We start from the raw sequence: 26005 nt of genomic DNA on the forward strand, positions 1-26005 counted from the left end.
GCACAAAAAAAATATCATGCTTTTCCGTGAAAAAAATAAAAAAAAAATAAAAATATTATGCTACGAGAGCTTTCACAGTGCTCCAGGAAAAAATTCTGCTCTCTGGTTATTTTACTTTAGGATCACGAAGAAATTACTTGCTCTATGGGTTGCGTTCACCCACTAAAATCTCAGACAAATCTTTGCATTTACAATGACTAAATTGACCATCTTGTGACATGACATATCATTTTCTTTTTATGTTTTGAAATCGTGCCAATAAGATCTATCCAACATGTGTTTTGGGGTTAGAGATAGAATGCATGACAGAAATTATTTCATCTTGATGTAGTACACAATTTGAGATGAACGATTTACTTGCTCTGCGGCATATCAAAAACCAAAATATCAAAATAGACACTAAGGTGAAAAGAACAATCAAGACACTAAGATTGCTGCCAAAATAATTACAAAGAAAATCATAGATGTAACAATAACCTTGCAATCCCCACATCTTGGCATGAAGATCATTAGATATTCAGAACAAAATTCTAGCCAAAGCCACATACGAAAAGTATGGTATGCAAAAAAATTGTTAGGGTATGACCAATTGTAACCTTCATGAGCAAACCAAGATGTGGAGGAACTTAAGAAAACAAATAAAAATGTAAATACAAAAAGACCAAAGCAGGAGAAGAGCATAATTAAATAAATTGTTGTAGCATCACAGAAATTTCCCGGCATGGATAAGAATAGTCGGAATGTATGGACCCAATTTATCAAAGGCATGTCATAGGAATTAGCCTAAGACTATTCATAATGAGTAACAGTAGTGTGACACTAATCTATGTTACTATTTTTAAGATAGTGTCATATGTGATCGTATTTATTAGCTCGTCTCATTTTATCTTTAAAAGTGCTATGTGATGGTAACATATTTATGTTACTACAAACACCTTTCTCCTCATTGACTACCCGCTACATAAGCAAATTTATTCATTATGTTACTTGCTAAGTTACTTCTACTATGATCAGACTCTTACTCTTACTATGATCCGTCTAGAGTCCGATTCTTTGGGATTATCATCATCTGGCATTGGGAGTACTATCTTCCTCCTGATTTATTGATCATCATTGTAATTTGTGTTAAATTTTGACCAAAGATTTAACTGACAAAATATTAATGCATGTCAATAAAAACTATATCGTTGGATTCATATTTAAACATAGTTTTCAATGATACAATTTTTTATGACATGCATGAACATTTTGTTAGTTGAATTTATGATCAAATTTTACACAGAATACAATGAAGACCAATAAACCAAAACGGGGTAGTACAACTTATTGACATGTAAATCTAGCCTTTCAGTTGCTGCATCAGATATGTTCATTTTATGTTTGTTGTCAAAACAGATGACGTCTTTGAAAAAGTGTGATTCCGCATTACATGCATAGTCCTTTCATCAACAATAGGTAGCTCCAAAGAGGCAAAGATTTTTTTTCTTGATTTAGTGGGCATAACACATGGTTTTTGTCTAAAAAGGAAGCACATGTGTACATACATTAATCTTCAAAATAGGGGTCAAACTAGCAATAGATTGCATCTATAAGCAGCACTGGCCCCAACACTGGTCCATAAAGCACGACGCTTGAACAACAACAACATTGCATGAGCAGTGACTGGGATGCGAAGGGGGCAAAGCGCAAAGTACAAATGTTGGGGGAGGTAGCTAATGAGAATATTTCCTTCTAATTATGTCCCTCTAAAAAACATTCGTTAAGTGATTTTGTCCTGGGCTGGGGAGGGAGGGGGCATGGGCCCCTCAGATATACACATAGCTCCTTTCAACGGTACTATGGAATTTACACGCGAAAATCAAAGGAGACCGAAGCATATTGACATGAATGTACTATGCGTATGTGACTCACTATGCGGGTTGAAGGTGAGCATCCTCTCAAAGAAGCTCCCAAGGTAGGAAAAGATCTTTTCTTAATTTACTGGGCAAAACATGTGGTTTTTCTAAAAACAAAAGGGAGCACATGTCTACATACTATAATCTTAAAAATAGGGTCAAAGTTGCAGCAAATTGCATCTATAGCCAACACACTGGCTCCAACACTGGTTGTACAAAGTCAGTCAACAAAACACGACGCTCGAGAAATAACAACATTGTGTGCAGTGCGCAGTGCTTGAGCTTGACTGCTATGTCAAGGGGCAAAAGGCAAAGAATGAAGGTTGGGGCGGGAGGGGGTGCTAGGTAATAAGAATATTTTATTCTAACTATGTCCCTTCAATTTTTTTCCTTTAGCGATTGGTCCTAGGCTGGGGGAGGGGGCACGAACCCCATTATACATACACACATAGATCTGCCCCTGGCAGTGCGGTACTACAAAAATTACACGCGAAGATCAAAGAAAATTCGCACAAACATACAAGGCACATGTGATCCTCTGCAACGGGTTGAAGGTGAGAATCCTCTCGAGGAGGTCAAGTGCGGCGGACTGCACCTTCGAGAATCGTCTCATGAAAGGAACTAGAGCACATTCGAGAATTGTCCCATGAAGGGAACTAGAGCAGGTGCCTCATGTACCGCCTAGCGTCCGAATGAAGCGCATGTCATCGTGGTCCCTCCCTGGGAAGAGAGTGTCGTGGTTGATAAGCTCCACAGAGATGCATCCAATGAATCAAATGTTGATGGTACCAGAGTAGTTGGTGGAGTTGAGCGGAAGCACCGGGGCCGGTACCACCAGGTAACCATGTACTCCATCATCATGTCAGTCTTCGATGATAGCCGCGCAAGACCAAAGTGGTAGATCTTGAGGTCGCAGTTAGCGTTCAGAGGCAGTAACTCGACAGAACGTGAGATTTACCTCAGAACTCCTTGGTTACCGGCTCTTGCAATGACGACATCAAAGAATGAATACGGCCATGGAGTGCAATCTTACATGTTGCAACTTCCAAGTATCTTCTTTGCGTATGCCTCATAGCATAGTGTGAACCCCTCGGGTTTTTGTTATACCTCGGTCCCACTGTAATAACTCAATAGCATTAGATCACTCATCTTGAATAGGTTCTTCATTTGTAGTTTGAATCTTGCAATCGCCTCTTCATATGCGCATGCTCTCAATATATGTCAACTAAGAGATGATCCATATCTTTACTTTGCTTATGCTTGAGTGGACTTTTCTCAAACCTGGGAGAAATCAATCTACGGTCATGCTTGATGTTCCGTTCCTGATGGCCTTGTCGTAACCCGCACAATGACTTGTGTAGCTTCATAAACTTCTACTCTTGTCCTTTTAACACCCCATTCAAAACGTATTTTACATCCATGTGATGTAGCCCCTAAAATTCTTGATCCTTGAGGGCGATAAATAATCTCATTGTTTCAATCCTTGCAATTGGAGTGAACAATTCTTGAAAGTACACACGTTCTTGCATGTATCCTTTAGCCACGAGCATTGGCTCATAGCATGACACAAACACTCATTCATATTTGCATCTTCAAATTTTATCGGTCCTCAATGTTTGGCATACACCGTTTTCATCCTTGCCTTATCTTCACCAGATTTATCGTCCGAGTGAGTCCTTTGGATAGAGATCCAACACGTGTTGCAAGCCTACTAGTGTGGGTGGTTGTTCCGTTGCCTCTAGTGCAACCGAATATGATACCCCTAGAATTATCAAATTCCCTATCTCTAGCACTACATGATTGCTTCTGAATCAACATTCACCTTGTGGAGGCGTTGCTCATCCATCGGTTTAGCTACAAGGTTAGTGGAAGCAAGAAAGTAGGAACCATTAGTGGGAACAAGAAGCGCTGGGTAAATTATGTGTGTGTGTCGATTATGTATTGATCACTCCCGTATGATCATATAAAAAAACCTCACTTACATGAGGTGACGTGGAGCAATATGAGAGGGTGGTGTTGGAATAGCTGTTGTGATAATCATGTTGATATTGATGACTGAAAAGGAAGGAAGAAAATGAAAAAAATGATATGTTTTTATCACAAAAGGAAAATAAATAATTGGTGAGATGGCATGTGCGTGCTGAGAAAAAATAAAAGTGTTGAAGTACTAGATTATTTTAGGAAAATAGAAACCGACAAACACTCCCCGGGAGGGCAACCCTGGCAAATGTTTTATCGACCATAGCACGGATCTTGGAGCAGACCCCTGGCCACATAGGATTGTTGAAGTCGTTCGCTGTCAGCTAATTCCTGACGAACGCTCTTTGTTTTTTTTTTCAAAAAATGTGTAGCCAATATTTACACGGTGTGCCATTAGACTAAGTGGGGGGGGGGGGTTGTGAACATATGGGACAGACACTAGTACATGTTTTTAAAGTTAACTTTGATTCTTCATTTTAAAAATCCCGAAAATCTGAATTTTTACATTTTTGAAAGAACAAAAATTCCTATTTTAGAGAGTATTTTATTTTAACTTGCCATGTGCATTTTTATAGGTACCATGGTGTTTTTATTATTTTTTATTATTGTAGATATCATGTCACTTTTATTATAGGTCACGTGGTACTTCATTATTTTGAGACTGTCATTTTCCTTACCTGTTGACATGGCATTTTTATTATTAGGAGGATGGCAGTTTGATTATTTAACAGAATGGCATTTTTCTTATATAGAGCATGTCATTTTTCATTATAGTTGACATGCTATTTTTATTATTAGGAGGATGGCAGTTTAATTATTAAAAGGATGTAGTTTTATTATATAGAGCATGACATTTTTCAATTGTTGACATGGTATTTTTATTATCAGTTGGATACCATTTTTTATTTCTTTACTGGCATGGCCAAAAAACTTACATTGAAATGACATTTTTTAATAAGAAATGCATTTATTTTTTCACGGCATTTTTGTTAAGAGCATGGCATTGTTTATTTTTAATGGCATGGCAGTTTTATGAGAAATGCATTGTTTTTAATGTTGAAGGGATGATTTTTTTATGGCATTCCAGTTTATTTTTGGTGTTTATCCAGATAAAACATTTTATCTAGAGGATGACAGTTTTATAAAGTAGCACGCCAATTTACAAACTTTCAGAGCATCGTGTTATATAAATTTGTGCTTTTTTTGCTCACGGCATGTTTTATCTAGAGGATGGTGGCATCCCTCCTCTAAAGCTGCTTCCTTCCTTCAAGCAATGCATCCGCGAACCAATACGTAGTACACGATGTAGTAAATCAATTAAATAATGCAATCCGGGTTAAAGAAATGAAATGGTTGTTGCCTTCTCGGACAAGAATGATTTCTTTTACGAGCGCTAAAGGGACGAGCTAGATACCTTTTCTATATGACAAGCGCTAGAGAATAGAAATATCATACTTTTTGCGTTGGATCATCCGATGAAGTGGATGCATAAGTTTATGACATTTTTCTTATCTAGAGGACGGCAGTTTTAAAGTTTAGCATGGCAAGAAAAAAATATAGATTACTCAGCCTATTTTTGTTTTAAAATATAACGTCGCGGTTAGAAAATTTAACGGGGCCTCTTGGGTTAGTCGAGAGTCGCCCTGGCGAACGACCGAAACGGTCGCCGGGACGTCCCTGGTGATCAGTTTCTATCGCCCAACCCTTCTCACCAGCGAGGTACTAGAGTCCTCATTTTAGGCATATCCATCACACCTTTTTATATGCATGATGGCATTTCTTTCGTAATTAGCGAGAAAGTTTGAGGACAAAGTTTTGAGGAAAGCGAGAGTAATGGGTGAACCCCAGCTCGGTTCACCCCGATACACCCACGCGAGTAGCAAAACATTTAAAAAAAATCTAAAACTTTGTGAGAATAATTATGGACAAATGTTATAGATGCTTGCAAAGTTTGGTGATCAGATAACATTCGAGAAGTTTTGTACAAAAAAGAACAAGATTACTCAAAATATATGTGTGTTGTTTGAGCAGAAATTGTAAAAATAAAGTGCATATCTCACCAGATGTCATCTGACCATCAACTTTGCAAGCATCTATAACATTCGTTCATAATCATTTCTATATATATTTTTTTCAGGTTTTTTTGAAACATTTTGTTATGTTTTTTGCGAGGGCGTAACGAAAGCACACGCCGAGCTCGGTGTAAGAACCACTCTCGGAAACGGAACGGCTGGAAATCGAGTTCCGTATATAGATAGATAGATGTTTCCTTACAGAAAAGAACTCGGCCTCAACTCAGAAAAAAAAGAGAACGCGGCCTATATATAGATAATTGAAGTTTCCGGGCGGCTCCGATAATCCTCAGGCCAACGAAACTTGAGTTCCCAAACCTATCAAATCGCGGCGGCGAGATTTGTTAGATCCCTAAGCCACCGCAGCCGCGCAGGGATTGAGATTGAGATCGATCGATGGAGGGTGACCATGACGCCCTCGTCTGCCAGTTCATGCAGGTCACGGCCTGCATCTCCCTCTCGGACGCCGCCCAGCACCTCGCGTCCTGCAGCTGGCGGCTCGACGAGGCCGTAAATCTCTACTTCGCCGGCGGTGCCGCATCGTCGGCGCCGGTGGTGCCAAAGGACGAGCCTGCTGTGCGCGCTCCCATCCCTGCCCGCTCCGAGACAATCTACGGCCCCTCGTCCTCGACCGCTCGTCGTCAACCACGAGTCAGACCTACCGGATGGGAGAGCGAACACGACGACGCACCAGCACCCGCAGCCGAGGGCCACCCTCGCCGCCGCCGCCGCGGCGAAGAGTGCACCTCAGGTGGCAGCACCACGGATCAGGCGGGCAAGAAGAAGAAGAAGACCCTGGCGGAGCTGTTCCGGGCGCCGGTCGAGCTGACGTACAAGGGGCGGTTCCACGACGCCAAGGCGCACGCGGCGGGCCTGTCCCGCTGGCTGCTGGTGAACGTGCAGGCGAGCGGCGAGTTCGCGTCCCACCAGCAGAACCGCGACGTGTGGGCCAACGAGCTGGTGGCGCAGGCCGTCCGGGAGCGCTTCGTGCTCTGGCAGGTGGACGTGGACGAGCGGGAGGACGGCCTCGACGAGGGCGGCAAGGTGTCGTGCTACTACAAGCTCGCCCACGACATGATGCCCCACGTGCTGGTGGTCGACCCGGTGACCGGGCAGCTGATGCACAGGATGCGCGCCGCCACCGACCCGAACGACATGATCGCCGTGGCCGACAAGTTCGCGGAGAGGCGGCCGGTCATGCCCGCCAAAGCAACCAAGCATCGTGCTGCGTCATCAGCCGCTCCGCCTCCGCGCGGCAAGCAAGAAGCGCCGCCGGTGGGCACGGCGGCATCGAGCAGCAGTGATCCATCTGCAACGACGGCGACGAAGAGAGTCGAGACCGCCGCGGCCGCGGTGGCACCGCCGACCTGTGAGATGGCACCCGGGCCCGGGGAGAAACTGTGCAAGCTGAGGGTTCGATTGCCCGACGGTCGGGCGCTCACGAAGCAGTTCGGTGCTCAGCGCGGAGTCGCCGCGCTTTTCGCGTTTTGCAGGTCAGAGGAAGAGCGGCCGTTCCGGCTCATGCGCTTGGCCGCCGGTGGCTCCATGCAGCAAATAGGTGACGAGAATGTGTCGTTTGACGATTTGGGGCTACACATGTCCACTGTTTTTATGGTTCTAAGCTGGTCCTAGTCTGAAATGTTCAGAGTGTACATATAGCTGTCGTAGTTCTCAGTAGTACTACAACTTTAATCTTCTGTTTTGTTTCCTTTAAATGCCACCTTTTGGTTCTTTTTTTTTTTAGGGTAAATGTCGCCGTTTATTTTCTTAAACGAAGTTCGGAATCTCGTCCGCAATTACATCCAGAATGCATTCTGGCGGCGATCCAAACCAAACCTTACATAGTTCTTCTCCTATCCCTAACTTAGCTAATTTATGCGCGGCAACATTTGCGAAACGTCTAACCCACGAAACTCTAAAATCAACAAAACTACGTAGCATGGTCTTGATCTCCTCTAGCCAAGGCCCTGAAGCATACATGTTCTTCTCTGGGTTGTTGACAGTTTGTACGAGAGCCTGGCTGTCCAGCTCGATGTGTACCCTCTGAACATTAATTTTTATCGCAACCAACAGAGCACGTTTGCATGCCAAAATCTCTGCTACTACCGGGTCAGCAGCCGTGGGGAAAAAGTGACATGCACTAGCGAGGAAGCCTCCGTTGTTATCCCGGAGCACAACACCGCCTCCTCCCTTTCCACCATGCCGTGATGTTGCACCATCAGCGTTTGCTTTGACCCACCCGGCATCCGGTGCATGCCATCTCTGAATAATAGCAGGTTTGATCTGACTGTCTGGCTTCACATGGACTTCCCTCCATTCCTTCACAAACAAACAGACTCGTTCTACAATTTCATGTGGAGCATCAATACGTTTTCCATTCTTTGTGTCGTTGCGGGCCAACCAAAGGCCGTATAATGCGTTGATCATTATCTCCTTCTCGTCGTCATTAGCAGCAGCAAACCAACCAAGCAGCCAGTTGGCTAGCTCGCTCTGGGAGCCGGTGAAGATCGGTGGAGCAGCCACCATGACTCCCTTTTCCGAGCGCAGCTGGTCCCAAAACTGGACTAAATGTTGACACGACCAAAAACGGTGCATGATCGTCTCCTCACGTCCACAAACGACGCAGAATACACCAGGTTTGATTCGCCTTCGATGGAGCTCTGACCCTACAGCCAAGCCATTGCGGATGACTCTCCACATGTGTATCTTGGCCTTGGTTGGCGCACTTGTATCCCACAGCCCCAAAAATCCCTTGTACGTATTGACCGAACTGGACGACTCCGGCCGTCCGGATCGCAGTCTGTTCACAGCCATCCTGAGGTGGTACGCCGAGCGCACAGTGAACACACCATTTTTAGTATAATTCCATGCTAAAAAGTCCTCCATGCCTGGGCCTCCAATCGCAATTTGTTTGATATCTGCTGCATCTTCGGGAGAGAACATCTCGTCCAGACGGTTCTGGTTCCACGCAGTACCATTTGGTGATAATAGGTCCGCCACCCTTGTCACTCCCTGTATGTACATCGCACCCAAAGGCTGCATGCTGCCGCTCCTAGGTATCCAGTTGGCGTGGTGAATATTAATCTTGGAGCCGTCCCCTACTCTCCAAATGAGACCCTCACACAACAAGTCTTGACCATGGATTATACTTTGAAAGGTGAATGAGCCCCCTGAGGGACATGTTGCAGATATAATTGAGTTCTCAGGGAAATATCTTGCCTTGAGCACACGCGCACACAGAGATTGTGGAAACTGCAGTATTCTCCATGCTTGGTTCATAGGATAGGATTATCGTAGGAGTAGGAATTTTGTAGAAAATGAGATGACATGTATCTCAAATCCTATGAGTAGGAATAGGAAACGAGATGTCATTTGATTGACACCAAAGGAATTTTTTCATCGAGTCTAGGCTCATTTTTATTTTCCTATGAAATATGGAGGATAGGAACCAATCCTATGTAGGAATAGGAATCTATTCCTATGAACCAAAGGGTTTTAAAGGAAAAAATCCTATAAGAATTCTATCCTCTAGTATTCCTATGAAATTCCTTCAAACCAAAGGAGGCATACACTACTCTATACTCTTAAGGGTATCTCCAACATTGTCTTCCAAAACAAAAACAGTACTCCGAGGAGTATTTGTTCTCAGACTGAGCGGACTAGTCCGCCGACATTGATGCAGGAACCAGCCATTCAATAATGCCCGCAAATATTTAAAAGCGGATTTAAAAAATGGAGGAACTTCATGCAGATACGACCGAAATCACTTAAGTTCGAGCCTAATTTACATAAGATGACGATATTTCGTCTGTTCAACTAAAACCGAGAAACAAATCTACACTAGGTAGTGGACGGTGACCTCGTACACGTGGCCTCCGTGGTCGGCCGCACCTTCGTTTGTGTCCATGCTGTCGTCGGAATCGGAATGGTCCCTGCGGCGATGGAAGGGCGCGCGGGGCGTGACAGCCCTGCCCGACGAGGCGGAGCTCCGTGCCGGCCACAGGGAATTGCAAGAACAGCGCCGGTAGGAGCAGCGCCACCACGACGCAAAACATCTCCAGCCGCAGCTCGACCTCCACCGCACCTAGAAAAGCCCTGCCATATACATGCGCAGCGCCATGCGACATCACCTCCCCCACTCTCGCTCTTGAGCTTCCGTCGGGATTCATGGGCCTTGGGCTTCCGCTGGAGCACAACACGGGAGTCCCAAGCCATGACGACACGCGAGGACGCTGCAACCCACCTCCTCTCCCGCCGCGACACCCTAATGTTGGGTCCGACAGAGCTCCTCTCTGCCGTCGTCGGCGCATGGCTGCTCTTCCCTCCGTACCCACAGCGAGGAGAGAAGTGGATAAGACATAAGAGACAAGTGGTCATGGGAAGATCAAGGCGTTTGTTGCGGACCGTGTTTCTTCAAACGGCAAAATTCGCTGACTAGGTGATCTCACCTGCTCTAAGATTCATGTCAGGATCCAATGGCCTAGGAGATGTTCGTTCCAACAGTCTAAAAATCAGATGTCAGATTTTAGTGTTTCCAATAAGTTGTTGGTTGCTCGACCGAACTTTCTTTTAGTCTAACCATACTCTTTATTACTGATTGATAACAAGGCTCCTAGGAATACAATTTAGGTCTGGAGTATTAAGTAGCCACACGTCCCAACGAAAGTCCTAGAGCGTGTTTAGCGAGGCTCCGTGCCTCAATATTGGTATCACGTCCTTCAAAGATGAAGAAGCATCCTGCAAATTGCCTTGATGTCGCTATAATCTCTTTGATAATGCTTGCATACTGTCCACCTGTGCCTTTCTTGATGTCATTTACCACACCCTTGCAGCCCAATGCTATGATCACATGTGATAGAGAAAGATCAAAGGCAATAGAAAGGGCTTCACGGCACGCCAAAGCATCCAAGGTCACCAGATCTACCCGCGAGCATTTGAATGTGGAGGATGCTAAGTACGTGCCTGCATCATCCCTGCAAACGGTGGAATATGAACCTTCCAAAGAGCTCCGAGCAACAGCCCCGTCAACTTTTATCTTGGCAAAACATGGCTCATGAGGGGCCATCGTCGCCTTGTGGCTGTAGCAGGAGTAGCAATTTTTTTACGAACCAATTCGTGGTTGGATGGTTAGGAGGACAGTGGTATCCCCGTACCATCAGAGTTGAAGTCCTAGACTCGACATTGATGCTCACATTATTCTTGGATATATTTCAGACTTCCGACGATGTTTATTCAGCGGGAGAAGACGTTCCTATCGATCACGAGGCGTGTGGTGACTTTGTAAAATCTTAAGATGCTATGTCAGCTCAGTCTCTCGGAGGTGCTCATAGCGATAGGGTGTGCGTGCGCATGCGTTCATAGGAATGAGTGTATGCTCGTGTATGTCAGCGACTTTGATTATACTGTGTTTAGGAAAAAAATGTTCTTTTTTTGATTTATACTAGATATAACCCTGATTTTTGAGCTCAGCGTTGGCCTGACCCAAAATAACACGGCACTTTGTCACGAAATTCTTGTTGTATCCGGAACTCCCGGAACCTGGCGTGTCGAGGCCCATCACTGTTGCGTTGGGCCATCTGCAAACATAGGCGGACACGTTCTCTAGCGTTTCGTTGCCCCAAATAAGGCGAGCAGCAATCTTCGACGGGCCCCGTGCACCAAGTCCCAAAACCTGCCGTAGCCGCACGCCATGCAAAACCTGCTTCTCCCCAATGCCGCCGCCGCCGCGCCCTGGTGCGCGCAGCCGCGGCGGCGGCCATCCCGCCTCTCCGTGCGCGCCTCGGCGTCGTCACCGTCGGCGCCTCGGCGGGAGACCGACCCGAGGAAGCGGGTGGTGATCACGGGGATGGCCGTGGTGTCCGTGTTCGGGAACGACGTGGACGCGTACTATGCCCGGCTCCTCGCCGGGGAGAGCGGCGTCGGCGCCATCGACAGCTTCGACGCCTCCGGGTTCCCCACCCGCTTCGCCGCCCAGATCCGCGGCTTCTCCTCCGAGGGCTACGTCGACGCCAAGCTCGACCGCCGCCTCGACGACTGCCACCGCTACGCCCTCGTCGCCTCCAAGAAGGCCCTCGAGTCCGCCTGCCTCGCCGCCGGGTCCAGCGCCATGGAGAAGGTCGACAAAGAACGTGCCGGCGTGATCGTCGGGTCCGGCATGGGCGGCATCACGGCCTTCTCCGACGGCGTCGAGAACCTCGTGACCAAGGGGTACAGGAAGATATCTCCCTTCTGCATCCCGCACGCCATCACCAACACGAGCTCCGCCATGATCGCCATGGACGCGGCCGTCGGCTTCCGGGGCCCTAACTACTCGATCTCCACGGCATGTGCCACCTCCAACCACTGCTTCCACAGCGCCGCCGACCAGATCCGGTTGGGCCGAGCCGACGTCATGGTCGCCGGTGGCACCGAAGCCGCCATCATTCCAATAGGGCTCGGCGGGTTCGTGGCGTGCAGAGCGCTGTCGCAGAGGAACGACGACCCCGGCACGGCGTCGAGGCCGTGGGACAAGGACCGCGATGGCTTTGTCATGGGCGAAGGAGCCGGAATACTGGTATATTCGATACTCCCCTCTCCCCCCTTTTTCTGAAGTTGAAGAAACCTCTTGTGACTATTAATTTAATAACACTGTATAATATAAATTATTTATTGTAAATCTTATACTATTAAATATTTATTTTAATGTAAAATCCAATTGTATAATCTTATAAGATGGAACTTATCTTTTGTTCGGTCAATATTTGGTCAAAGTTGAAATCTGAATCGATTTTGCTAAAGCAGATGTAGGTGTGTCCTAGGCAAAATTATAAGCGGCATAAAAGGTAAAGTTATGGATATATAATAGCAGAATGTTGTAGAACTATTTTAGATCCAGTTATTTATCTTTTTTGTTGCAGTTCAAATAGAATGATCTACAATGGTCACACCTATATATACATCTATTTTTCAGATTTTCTTTAGCAATAGATTATTCTTCTTAGATCAATGAAATATTTTCTATTTATTATTTGGAATCCCGGATTCTATTTTGCATCTTTGGGGCATAAGTGTTATACAAACATCATTACTTTTTCTTCTTACTATTCGCTAATGATCATTTTGAAATAAAAATGCAGGTCATGGAAAGCCTCGAGCATGCAATGAGACGCGACGCTCCGATTCTGGCGGAGTACTTGGGAGGCGCCGTAAACAGCAACGCTTACCACATGACTAATCCGAGACCAGATGGCTGCGGCGTGTCGGTGTGCATCAGGCAGAGCCTTGAAAACGCAGGCGTCGCACCAGAGGAGGTGACGATCATATGTTTTAGTTTCTACCATTTGAAATTGTGTATTAATCTCGATCACCATTTGGTAATTACTTCCAAGTTGGGTCATGAATTGTAAATTAAATGTTTCACCGCAGGTCAATTACATAAATGCTCATGCAACCTCAACCCCCGCTGGAGATCTTGCAGAGGTGAATGCTTTGAAGCAAGTTTTCAAGGACCCATCTCGGATTAAACTGAACGCAACCAAGGTCCATTTTTTTAATCTTGGAAGCTTCAAAGACATTTGTGTAATTCATTTGGAATTCATTTGGATGTATGTTTCTTTCTGATGAGTGAAACCTCCTTTTTTTTCTAGTCAATGATAGGGCATTCCCTAGGTGCAGCGGGCGGTTTGGAGGCCATCGCTACCATCAAAGCAATAACCACCGGATGGGTGCATCCTACTATAAACCAATTTGTAAGTACTTATTTATGTTCGAAATAGTATGTCATTTTGTACGTATGTTCAAATTGCATTACAAGTGCAATGTATGATTACATGTTACTAGCAATTGGGATCTTTGTAAATTACAGAACCCAGAGCCGGAAGTTGATCAATTTAACACGGTGCGTAGTGTAAAGCAACAGCATGAAGTACACGTTGGTGAGTAATATGTATTCAAATGCAAAATACAAATGGAACGGGGCACACCCTATACACTCCTTACTCATTTCTTTCTACCCTTTACATAAAATGCAGGTATCTCCAATTCATTTGGATTCGGAGGACAAAATTCAGTGGTGGTATTTGCGCCATTTAAGTCCTAATGTGTGTTCTATTTATTGCGGTGTATGCGATTAGGGCAGGCGGCCACGAATATGTTTTAGCCCACAATGGTGGTATGGTCTTTCGAGTAGACTTTTCACCACCCATTTCGTCTTAGGCATGGTTATGATCTTGTATGACTTTATGCCAGTTATGTAGAGGACGAGTATATGCTTTTTATGCTTGTACCGCCTGATGAGACGTTTTGAGTTAATAAAAGTGACATTTATCGGGGGGAAACTGTTCGTTCAACAATAAGTGTTGTTTGACCAATATGTTGGACATTATGTTGGCAAGAAAGGTGAAGCAACATGGAGACAACTTCTGAGAAATTACAAAAGCCGTGAGTTCCGAGGGCGGTGTCTTGTTGTATCAAGTACATTCATCCAGACTTTTGTTTTGGATCACGTGGACTGCATATATGTGCAAGATTTCATGCACTTAAGGTTCCATTTTTAACTTCTTGAACTGCATGTCGTTCTACAGAACGTGATCTCGGCTGCTTTCAAATGATGAAGTTTGTTGCAAAAATGCATCCACCTTTGGAGCTTATATCGATGTATGAAGTTTGACGTGGTGCATTGCAATGGAACAAGCAAATTATATGTGCATCAATTGTTCTATTTGAAAATGCATCGAGGACAACATATATTTAGTTTTCACCACATAGCTATAAACATGAAAGCTAATTATTTTGCCCCATCCGTTTTGGCCACCATGTGCGTCGTTTCTCTTTCTCTATCCTTATCATTTAAAAATCCCTTGTGTATACAATGAGTATGGTTTGTAATAGCACCACAACAAACGGTCGGTCACATCTTTCTCTTGCTACTCTCCGTTCCATCAACCATTCCTTACATGTAACTTCATACTATACATTTTGCCCTTCATTCATAAAATTAAAATTGGCACAGTAGAGGCCTTTCAATATGTGGTCGCTAAAAAACATACACTATTTGACAATTGGAAGAATTGTAGCCGCTGAAGCCGAACAGGAAGGCCCGCCGCTTTCGATGCGGTCGTCGCGACGAGCATCGAAATTCCCGCAACAGAAGTGCCTGCCGCCACAGTCTTAGTCACACCCTCGCAGTAGAAGTGCCCACCATCGATGATGACTCAATACATACTCAGCTCGTCCGGGTGCAGAAGGCAGGTGTTGCCTTCATCATCTTCCAACTTCCCCAACTTCCCAGGTCCAAGGCTCCCTTGCCTCAACTCAATGTCGGCAAGCTATCAAAGGTGAGTACTCTTGTAGGTGGACATGAATTTGGGGGGAGGGGGTGGTAGTGGAGCAATGGCGACCATCGATGGGACGAAGAGGGTGAGAGAATGAGGGTTTGCAGTGGTGATGAGAATGGAGATGTGGGTTTAGGACGAAGTGTCTCATCTCCTACACTTCCCAACGCGTGCAGACATGTGCCACATTGCGCCTACTGGAGCATGGCTCTAAGGAAATGACTGATTCGGATATTCCTCCTTAGCCAGAATGGGGTCTGCATTGAGAACCGTGTGGGCCAAGATTTTGGTGCAACCTAGGAAACCCAAGCACACGCATTTTGCATCTGCAGGACCTATATGAGCTGAATACTAACAACCAAACACGCCCTTAGCGGACAATGCACATGCATGTACCAGGACCATGCCCAAGCACCGCCAGCGACCAGGCCTGTGCTATGACCAGCGCATGGGAAGCTCGAACAATAACACCAAGAGCTGAGACCAGTGTTATAATGGGCCACACGACAAAGATGAGGATGCTGCAACCGACATTTAGTGGCGGAGCGTGACGACGAGCAACTAAGGGGGGCCAAAATTTCCAAACTAGAAAAAAAATGTGCATGAAAAGTCAAAAATAGGCGTGTACCCAACGTAAAAGAATTTAAAAAATTGTTACCAGAAACAATAATTGAATAATCATTTCTACTTACCAGAATCAAGTTTTCTTAATTGATATAACCGGAATATGTTGGTTCATCTGATGATCCGAATCATGTTCCTTTAGTTTATACAACATGTTAACCCCCATGGGCCATCAATTAGAACATGTGAGTCATCTTTACGTGGCAATCAAAATTGACATGTAGGAGTTCACTTTCAGCTCATCGGTTGTCGTTACTTTAGGTTTCGGCCGTGGCGCGCAGCACAGCAGCAACATGGGGAGGGAGCAACTGTTGCGTGCATATGCAGGAGCAGCAGCAAGCAACCGGCGTGATGGTTTGTTGGAAATCGGAGCCTCGATGGAGCAGTCGGGAAAGGGGAGAAGTCTACAGTGGAGAAACATGATTGAAGAATTGGGACATGGTGTAGAAATCAAATTTCTATGGAGCGAGAGGCTGGAGACATAATTTCTTTCTACTTGGTAGGAGAGACGAGCGTCAAAGGCTGAGAGGTGTATCGCAGCATTAGGATGGCGAGGAAAGTTGTATATTCACTAGCAAAAGGGCCCGTGCGTTGCAACGGGAGAAAAAAATTCATAATTTCAAATGGTCATGATCACATTTCGTTGCATCACCGAGATACAATATCTCTCTCAATTTCTCAAAATCATTAACATTTTGAAATTATGAACAATTTGTTAAACTCATGCACATATTTGAAATCGCAAACAACATACTATTACAAATTTCTGAACATTTTCTACAATCAAGAACATTTTTTCAATTTATGAATATTTTTTGCTATTTACAAACATTTTTTAAAAATTGTGAACATTTTTAAGCAATTTTCCTGAACTGGCAAACATTCTATAATCGATGAAAATATTTAGAAATTGGGTGGAATAGTTATTGAATTTGACGAACTTTTTTTGATTTAGCGAACATTTTTGGAAATGCCCGTGCCTTGCAACGGAAAAAAACTATCAAGTTATACATGTGTGGTAGATATAAAAAAGTATGAATCAAATTCACAAAGTATATACAAATCATGTCATGATGCGATAAGACACTTTTAAAATGTAATTTCAAAAACGAACAATATGATGCTCATCAAGACTTGATTTTTTAAGGCGTCACAACAAAATATTTTGTGGCTGAGCAAACTGCATTGACGGACCCTGCCTGAGCTATACTGATAAATAAAGTGTCTCGTCTGGACTTAGCGTAGCGGTGTTTACCATAACCACTATTGTGATATGAAAATAAGCATAACTGTGTATGGAAGCAAAATAGACATTTAGTCATTTTAATATAGCTTACAAAAACAAACCCTTAGAAAGTTATGTCAATTTTGTTGGGTTCAGCGTTGTACAAAACACGGAAACCCTTTTTTACCCAACACGAAGGACTAAATAAAATCATAAAACGAGCTATATGGATCTCCTAATAAAACCTTTATGGAACCTACAATTAGTTTTGTTCATTATTTACGGATGTGTTTTAATTTTTGTGAACATTTTCTAAAAGCTGATGGACATGATTTTTAAATTCCTGAATATGCTTTGAATATTGGCTTATTTAAAAAAATCATGAACATCTTTTATTTCATGAAATCATTAGAAATCGTGATTTGTTTATAATTTGTGAGCAATTTTTTAAGTCATGAACATTTTTTGATTTTTAGAATATTTTTTAAATTCACAAACAGTTTACCATTTTCCTACTTTTTTCAGAACTCGCAATTGTTTGATATTTTGGAAATCCGAAATTAATTTTGAGATAAAAAACCAAAACAGAAATAAAAAAGTAAAAAGAAATAAAAAATAGGGGGCGCCATCAATCCGAAATTTATTTTTAGGGAAAAAACAAAATAGAAATAAAAAAAAAGATATAGAAAACAGGGGGCGCCACGACCCGCACATGGGCTGGCCCATTACTGCGCTTGGTAAAAAGAAAGAGAAAAAGCGTGAGAACCAGGGATCGAACCCTGCTCTCCTGTGTGGAGCATCATTGCCTCAGCCATCGCGCTGCTCATGCATTGGTGCTATTATATCGTATCCAAGTTTAATAACAGAACCCTGGAGCGATATTAGAAATTAAAAACGAATCGTTTTTACCACTTACGGGTGGCATTGGTGGGTAATTATTGCCAACTTCGAGGGTTGTTTTTATGACGTACCACCAGAAGCGATGCGTGGTTTATTAGTAGGTAAAGATGTTTTGGACCATAATGCTTAGTAATAAATTTTGTTTTTCACTTTTGGAAGGGGGTTCATGACCCCCTTTGGCCTCCAAGAGGCTTCGCGAGTGCCGACATTGGCCGGTGCTGTGATCGGTGTACCCGGGAGCTATGATGGGTCTACGGCGCTGCTGTAATGGGAGTAGGGGCGCGTCGACTATGCTGCAACTGGCTCGGGTTGGCGCTGTGACTAGAAACGATGCGTGGTGGTGCCACGAACAAGCGGGGCTGGAGCATCGACGGACACAACAGTGTTGCTAGGTCCAGTGGCTGCGGTGATCCAAGGTCGATGTTGCGAATGGCGACACCCAATGCTGCGAGCGTCCTCACCGGCATTGCGACGGAACACGCGGCGAGCTGCGACACGGACTGTCGTGGTCTCACCGGTGGTGTGTGCTGGGAGCGGGACATTGGGGATGCCGCTAGCGATGTGCAACGAGCTCGTCGCCGTGAGTGCAAGGCGAGGGGCAGAGATGCAGCTGCGCGCAGAGAAAGCTGCAGGAGAGGAATATGAGATATTGGACACGGACGGCTCTTATCGGACGGCTACGCATAAGTACAGCCGACGGCTGCGGAGGTTGCCGGTCGGCTGCCCAGATCGGGCGACCGACGCGATATAACAAGGCACTTTGTCACGACATTCATAGTGTACCCGGAATTCTCGGAACCTGGCGTGTCGAGGCCCGTCAGCAACGAAGGCGGACACGTACTTCTTAGCGTGATGTTGCCGCCGACGTATACCCAAAACCTCCCTCCCGCGGGCCATGCAAAACCTGCTTCTCCCGAACGCGGCCGCCGCGCCCTTCTGCGCGCCGCCGGGGCGGCCATCCCGCCTCTCCGTTCGCGCCTCGGCAGTGTCGTCGTCGGCGCCTCGGCGGGAGACCGACCCGAGGAAGCGGGTGGTGATCACGGGGATGGGCCTGGTGTCGGTGTTCGGGAACGACGTGGACGTGTACTACGAGCGGCTCCTCGCCGGGGAGAGTGGCGTCGGCGCCATCGACCGTTTCGACGCCTCCGGGTTCCCCACGCGCTTCGCCGCCCAGATCCGCGGCTTCTCCTCCGAGGGCTACGTCGACGGCAAGCTCGACCGCCGCCTTGACGACATCCACCGCTACGCCCTCGTCGCCACCAGGAAGGCCCTCGAGTGCGCAAGCCTCGCCCCCGGCACCAGCGCCATGGAGAAGGTCGACAAGGAACGGGCCGGCGTGGTCGTCGGCTCCGGCATGGGCGGCATCACGGCGCTCTCCGACGGCATCGCCAGCCTCGTGACCAAGGGGTGCGGGAAGATATCTCCCCTGTGCATCCCGCACGCCATAACCAACATCAGCTCCGCCTTGGTCGCCATGGGCGCTGCCGACGGCTTCCGAGGCCCGAACTACTCGATCTCCACCGCGTGTGCCACCTCCAACCACTGCTTCAACAGCGCCGCCGACCAGATCCGACTGGGCCGAGCCGACGTCATGATCGCCGGTGGCACCGAAGCTGGCATCATCCCGATCGCCCTCGGCGCGTTCTTCGCGTGCAGGGCGCTGTCGCAGAGGAACGTCGACCCCGGCACGGCGTCGAGGCCGTGGGACAAGGACCGCGACGGCTTTGTCCTTGGTGAAGAGGAGCCGGACTACTGGTATGTTTGATATGCTACACGTATAAACGAGTTACAAGCTTTTGCAAAGAGGGTTATGGGGCTATTCGGTAATGCTTCGCTCCCCAACTCCGCTCCGGGAGTTGGCGGAGCTGCAGTTCAAATTTGCAGAGTTGCGGCTTCCCTGCTCCGCAAATTCTGGGAGTGAGTGATTACCGAATAGGGCCTTAATTTGATTGGTCAATAGGTGACGAGGCGGCCCATCCTTTCTAAAAATCAGGAGGGCAAATTTATGATTGGTCAGTAGATGGAAAAAAATCCTAGTCAACATGTAATTGCGTGTAACTCTTTGTATATTTAGCATTATTGGTTTGATATTTACTTACCAAAAGCGCCATCCTTACGTAAGAGTCCTACAAAATCTGTACTACTACTGGTGTCTTCAAGTTGGCAACTGTTCCCTTGATTCTAGCTAACCGTTGTCCATTCGAATTAGTACGTAAACATCTTGTAAAATCCTTAGGTACGAATAAGCAGCTTACTTACTGTAATCAGTATGCGCATATTTTTGGCAGAGTAGGAGGAACGTTCACTTCACTCACGCCCAACTCCGCAAGAAGACATGTTAGACTTGCAAAGTTTGAACATGCGTTTTATCAGAAGGGCCGTTTTGGCTCTGGGAGCATATGTTCTCAGATAAACAGTAAATTCAAACAAAAACTTGCTTTGTAAACTAATATAATATAAGATTTTATATCACTAATATAAAACGTCTTATATTAGTTTACAGAGGAGGTAGTAAACAAGTTTCACCAATTTTGTTTTTTTATGTGGATGTTCACGTTAGCCTAACATAATAAATTAACAAGCGTGCTTGATAATTTTCATGCGAACGAAATAGCAGTGATTCGTCAGTGAAAATAATAATTAAAAGTAACATTTGGTGTTTGATTTTTTTTCCACAGCTCAAATGCTTAAACTTTTTGACTAAAAATTTGCAGGTACCATTTGGATGTGACAATGGACACATCTATTTTTTTTATTTTCTATTGACATTTGTAAAAAGAAAACATTTTTGGTGGGCAGGAGCATATGCTCCCAAGAGCCGAATTGGATTTCTACATTTTATCAATCTATACAAGCACTTCAATCAGACAAGAGAAAAGTCCAGTTTGAACTACCAACTATATATTGTGTTTAGTCTGGTTTCAACACTAAATTATGTAACCTTGTGAAAATTAAATCTTGAATTTCTCAATAGTTTAGTATCAAACATAGACTAGTTTTTAGCAGTGGTTTTGTGCTGCAATGATCTATGAAAACTCCAAAGCATATGACTACTACTGTCATATGCACAAATGAGAAGAGATATTCAGTTCTCTTTTGCGCTTCTTTATATCGAACATAAACAATCATGTGAGTATAAACGGGTTGATGATTCATGCTTAATAGCCACACTCGTATAACATTTTCAGAACACCATAATGTGAAATCAACACCAACCCTCCATGTGACTGTTTTGTAGGACAACTTTGTATATTATAAGTTAAAAAATCAACAAAAAATGTGACCATTTATGTTCCTTAGACAAAAAAAGACAATCAATCTACTCATCTCTCTTTATTTTGGTGATATGAACAATCAACAATTTTATGAACATTTGCACATTATAGATTCCTAGCATTTGCTACATCTATGAATGGTGTGACAATTTTTGTCAACACGGAAGTAAAAAACACTAACGATACCTGGCCTAGGTTCAAGTTCAACATCTTTAAATAGTCAAGGTTTAATATGGACGGCTTCATGTTCCGGTCCAAATCGGACTTACATGTTGTTCTGGGTGGATCGCAAAGGACGGGGTTCTGGAGGCCAGCTGTGAGTTGTGCGCGAGGAGGCAAATGTGATCTTATTAGATCTGGGTGACATACGTCTGAGCTCGGCTCGGGTCATTCACAAAACACGACGTCGGCACAGGAGGAGTGCGTGAGAACCACTCTTCTTGTAGTTCTCTGATAGCATTTGGAAGAGAATCCTTTTTAAAGAGGTCCAAAACTTCCTCTTCTTCCAAGGTGGTATTAAACTTCCCCCAACCTAGTCATGACATCCACATGGGCCTTTAGAGATTTCTCTGAAATTGTTTTATGGCCTAAAGCCCATCTATATTTCAACACTTGGCTGGCACAAAAAATCGCCATGTTCTTTGCTCTTCTACCATCTCTCCGGTGCATCCATGAAAGAGTGAATGGTGTGAGTGAGTAACCGGTTGTATTGGTGGTAAAATATATTTAGATGTCGAAAACAACCAGGCTTTGCATCTAAGCTTTGTATGTCACAGCCTTGATTGAGCGCTCATATGAATTTATGTACATTGCAAACAAAGTAAAATATCTCTTTGTCTACTATATGTTGAGGAACTCAGTAGTATAAATGTTCTCTATGTTATTGGTGTTCCCGTTATAAAATTAAAACTAATAATTAACATTTATTCTCGCAAACATGAGAAGTATTCCCTCTGATCCATATTAATTATCGCTAAGACGGATGTATCTAGATGTATTTTGGTGCTATATAAATCCATTTGAGCGACGACTAATATGGATTGGAGGGGGTACTAAAATATCTCGAAGCAGAAACTAGAAAAACTAGCCCATGTTTTTTTAATATCAAATCAACCAACAAGTGGAACGTTGCTGCCATTCATGTGGGATTGACTTCTAAGTTCTCAATTTTGACACTTAAGAGTTACTCTTATGTTTTTATACTCATCGACATATGGTCACAATAAGTTTCTTGTTTTTTTTATGTTAGTGCCCCGTTCAAATGACTACTCTCGCAATATAATTATTTTTTTATTATCTATTAGGCACATGCATATTTTTGTTAAATCCTTTGATGTTTTCATGTTTTCCTATTCATGTAAATGGTTCAAATTCTCTCTCTCTCTCTCTCTCACACACACGCGCGCGCGCGCAGACACACACACACACACACACACACAATCACGTGAGCGTGTACACTATACAGCATGCATAGCGGCAGTCATACTATACACTTGGTGAGGATCAAGACTATCAAGGAAACCACATTCTTATGACAATAACTAATTCTTTATTAACCTTTCAAAATTTGGCAGACAACACATGCTTCTTAGTAGCTATTATTCCTTCTTACGCCATTCTCTCATAGCTATACCTAGGATCATGCTTCATAGCCATTGTATTCTAGACACATGTCAAGATCATATCCTCATTTATAATATATTTTCTAACTAGAACGTTCTCGATAAATATTTATCTTTGAATATTCTACCATTTACAATTGCACATATCTAGAATATGTATTCTAATAACTTTATGGCAAATATCAATCTCTTTTAGTTTGTTGAATGTTTCTAGAAGCTTCTAACTTTGCCCTGAAGAATTACTTGCATGCATATCGTGGGAAATAGTAAGTTACTAGCTCATCAGATCTCATGAATCTTTATAAAGTTCTCACATAGGCATTGCATATCCTCAACATCTATAGTTGGCACCCCCGCAAAAAAACATCTATAGTTGGCATAATTTCAGGATAATTTGATGTAATCCAATCATCGTTGTATGCGCACTAAGATGCAACAATTACAATTGTGTTTAATGAAAGATAATAGTGGAAGTGGTAACATATTCTCATCTAGCTAGCTTACATGAAATATAATAGTTTCAGTTGCTCTTTATTACCGGTAAGTCCTTGCTATTTTTCACATGAAAAACTCTATACATAATTAGTCAAATCTACTCGTTACACTGGTTGGGTCTGCACTGCCGAAATTTGACACCACTTTTGGTACACCGACATAGAAAAAGCAAATACCTAAACCAGGCTAAGCTCAAAGTTCAACAGTTTAAATAGTTGAGGGTTTAATAACAAACATGGTCTCACATAGTTCAGGGTTCAAATAAGAATTGGCACAATAATTTTGAGTTTAATATAAACATTTCCCAATAAACAGCAACAGTTTTGTCTAGTTGACATAAAAAAGAGACTTATGGTCAGATTTTCTAAAATTTACTCAAAACATGTCTACAACATTATTATTTTCGTGAACTGGAGAGAGTATTCTAGTTGCAAGAATATTTTGGAATATTGTTGTTGGGTTTGCTCACCTTCGTAGGGCAACAATACATGCTTCTCTCAAACTTACCACTTTTTTAAGCATAAAAACGGGAGCAGAAGTGAAAAACATCACCAGGAGACTAGCCCATAGACTATCGGTTTTATCCGGCATTGTACATCATTAAACCGTTATATCATTTTGCAGGTCATGGAAAGCCTCGAGCATGCAATGAGACGCGGCGCTCCGATTCTCGTGGAGTACTTGGGAGGCGCTGTAAATAGTGACGCTCACCACATGACTGATCCTAGACCAGATGGCCTTGGTGTTTCATCGTGCATAATGAGAAGCCTCGAAAATGCAGGTGTGGCGCCGGAGGAGGTGACCACCAAATGTTTTTACCTCCTACCAGTCGCAGAATAAACCGGGGCGATTAATCTGGTCATTGTGTTTTTGTTCCTGAACTGGCCAGAGAGTTTTGGCACATGTATAATTATTTTTTCATTCGCATTGCAGGTCAATTACATAAACGCACACGCTACCTCGACCCTTGCTGGAGACCTGGCAGAAGTGAAAGCTTTGAAGCAAGTCTTCAAGGACCCATCCAAGATTAAGATGAATGCAACGAAGGTTAATTGCTCTTCCATGCAGATATGTGTCATTCTAAGCACACATTTTACGTACCTTTGCAACTTCACTGGAGAGATACTCTAGTGAGATGGCTTTTCTAGGGTCTTGATGCATGCAAAACCTGTGTTTCCAGTCCATGATTGGCCATAGCCTTGGCGCGGCAGGTGCCTTCGAAGCCATTGCGACCATCAAAGCGATCACCACCGGATGGGTGCACCCAACTATAAACCAGTTTGTAAGTATATATGAAACTCTAAAAAAGTATTACTAGTGACCATATATATAATGATGCCTGAAGCTCAGCTATATGAGAACATTTGGTTTACATGCACGTAACTGAAATTTTCTTACGATCTATCAATCGCAGAATCCAGAACCGACAGTTGATCAATTTGACACGGTGCCTAATGTGAAACAACAACACAAAGTAAATGTTGGTGAGTATTGTATGCAAATGAAAAATAAAAACGGAATAGTGGATACCCTACAAACTCCTCTCACTAATTCACATATACCCTTTAAAATGCAGGCATCTCCAATTCATTTGGATTTGGCGGACATAATTCAGTGGTGGTATTTGCACCGTTTAAGTCATGATGTGTTGTTTGCACGATCTTCTGATGGACCAATTATCTTGGATAGAATGGTGAAGTACTTTCCTAGAGGTGAAAAGAAAGAAATTACTAAATGCAAGCAGTTCAGAGGGCCACGACATATTGCAATGAAGGAAAACTTGCATATGTTTGGTTCCATCCAAATGAATTTGTCCAAAAGTATTCTCGACTGCTGGAACTAACAGGGTGACCCATGTATTTGCGTGAATATTTATACATAATATTGTAATTTGTATTTACATATTTATTATATTACTAAGGTGTTAGTGAAGTACAATATTATGTAGACATTTAAATTATGGGAACCTGATAGGAAAGTCCTATCATACGGAAACTTAGTTCGTATCATTATCTCTATCAATAATTCCTCCCACCCCAAGAGTGGCAATTCAGAGCTGTGAGTGGTAATTCGGAAACTCATCATGCTTTGTATCCGCTTGATGCTACATTTTGAGTCAATATAAATGTCATTTGCAAAAAAAAGAAAATAGAAAACATAAGCAAAAAAATCTGAATTGTTTTGGCATGCAAGATGCTCGAGTGCGCTAGGTGCGTGGAAATTTTTGTGGCGAAAGGACATTCAAGGAGCTAGTGGCACAAAAACAAAATTCGGCGCTGAAAGAAACTTTGGGAAATGGCACCTTTTGGAGGCCGGATTTTGTTAGTTTTCCACGAGCTCCTCCAATATCCTTCCACCACGAAAAAATGCGCGCACATAGTGCACTCGCGCGTCTTAAGTGCCAAAAAAATTGAGATTTTTGGAATATTTTTTTCCTTTTTTGATGCTCATTATGAGCATTACCGCCCCGCCCCCTCCCGGCTTCTCGTTTTTATTTTCCATAGCATGACTTTGGTAAAAGAATACATCGAGTTTAGGTCACGTCAAGTGGTAAAATACTTTCATGCATGACAATGATCCAGTAAAATTTGAATTAATATCTTACA

At 43.8% G+C, this 26005-nt stretch overlaps 1 protein-coding gene and 1 pseudogene across 1 annotated transcript; both read left to right on the forward strand.

The window, feature by feature from the left end:
* Positions 1-11636: 11636 nt before the first annotated feature.
* On the forward strand, positions 11637-14253 carry LOC119353501 (3-oxoacyl-[acyl-carrier-protein] synthase I, chloroplastic-like). The gene is made up of 6 exons (XM_037620124.1): positions 11637-12500; positions 13063-13236; positions 13352-13465; positions 13573-13674; positions 13791-13860; positions 13957-14253. Exons 1-6 carry the CDS (start codon positions 11637-11639, stop codon positions 14022-14024), a joined length of 1392 nt encoding a protein of 463 aa, XP_037476021.1. The 3' UTR covers positions 14025-14253.
* Positions 14254-18902: 4649 nt separating this feature from the next.
* On the forward strand, positions 18903-25347 carry LOC119353503 (annotated as a pseudogene).
* The last annotated feature ends 658 nt before the right edge of the window (positions 25348-26005 follow it).

Source organism: Triticum dicoccoides, chromosome 2A, assembly GCF_002162155.2.
Source record: "Triticum dicoccoides isolate Atlit2015 ecotype Zavitan chromosome 2A, WEW_v2.0, whole genome shotgun sequence".
In the NCBI taxonomy this organism is placed as follows: Eukaryota; Viridiplantae; Streptophyta; class Magnoliopsida; order Poales; family Poaceae; genus Triticum; species Triticum dicoccoides.

Excerpts from the sequence above, each read along its gene's own strand:
- LOC119353501 (XM_037620124.1), top strand. The coding sequence starts at position 11,637 with ATGCAAAACCTGCTTCTCCCCAATGCCGCCGCCGCCGCGCCCTGGTGC. Across the intron at positions 13,237-13,351 it reads CAGGCGTCGCACCAGAGGAG|GTCAATTACATAAATGCTCA; the intron begins GTGACGATCATA and ends GTTTCACCGCAG. Across the intron at positions 13,675-13,790 it reads ATCCTACTATAAACCAATTT|AACCCAGAGCCGGAAGTTGA; the intron begins GTAAGTACTTAT and ends TGTAAATTACAG.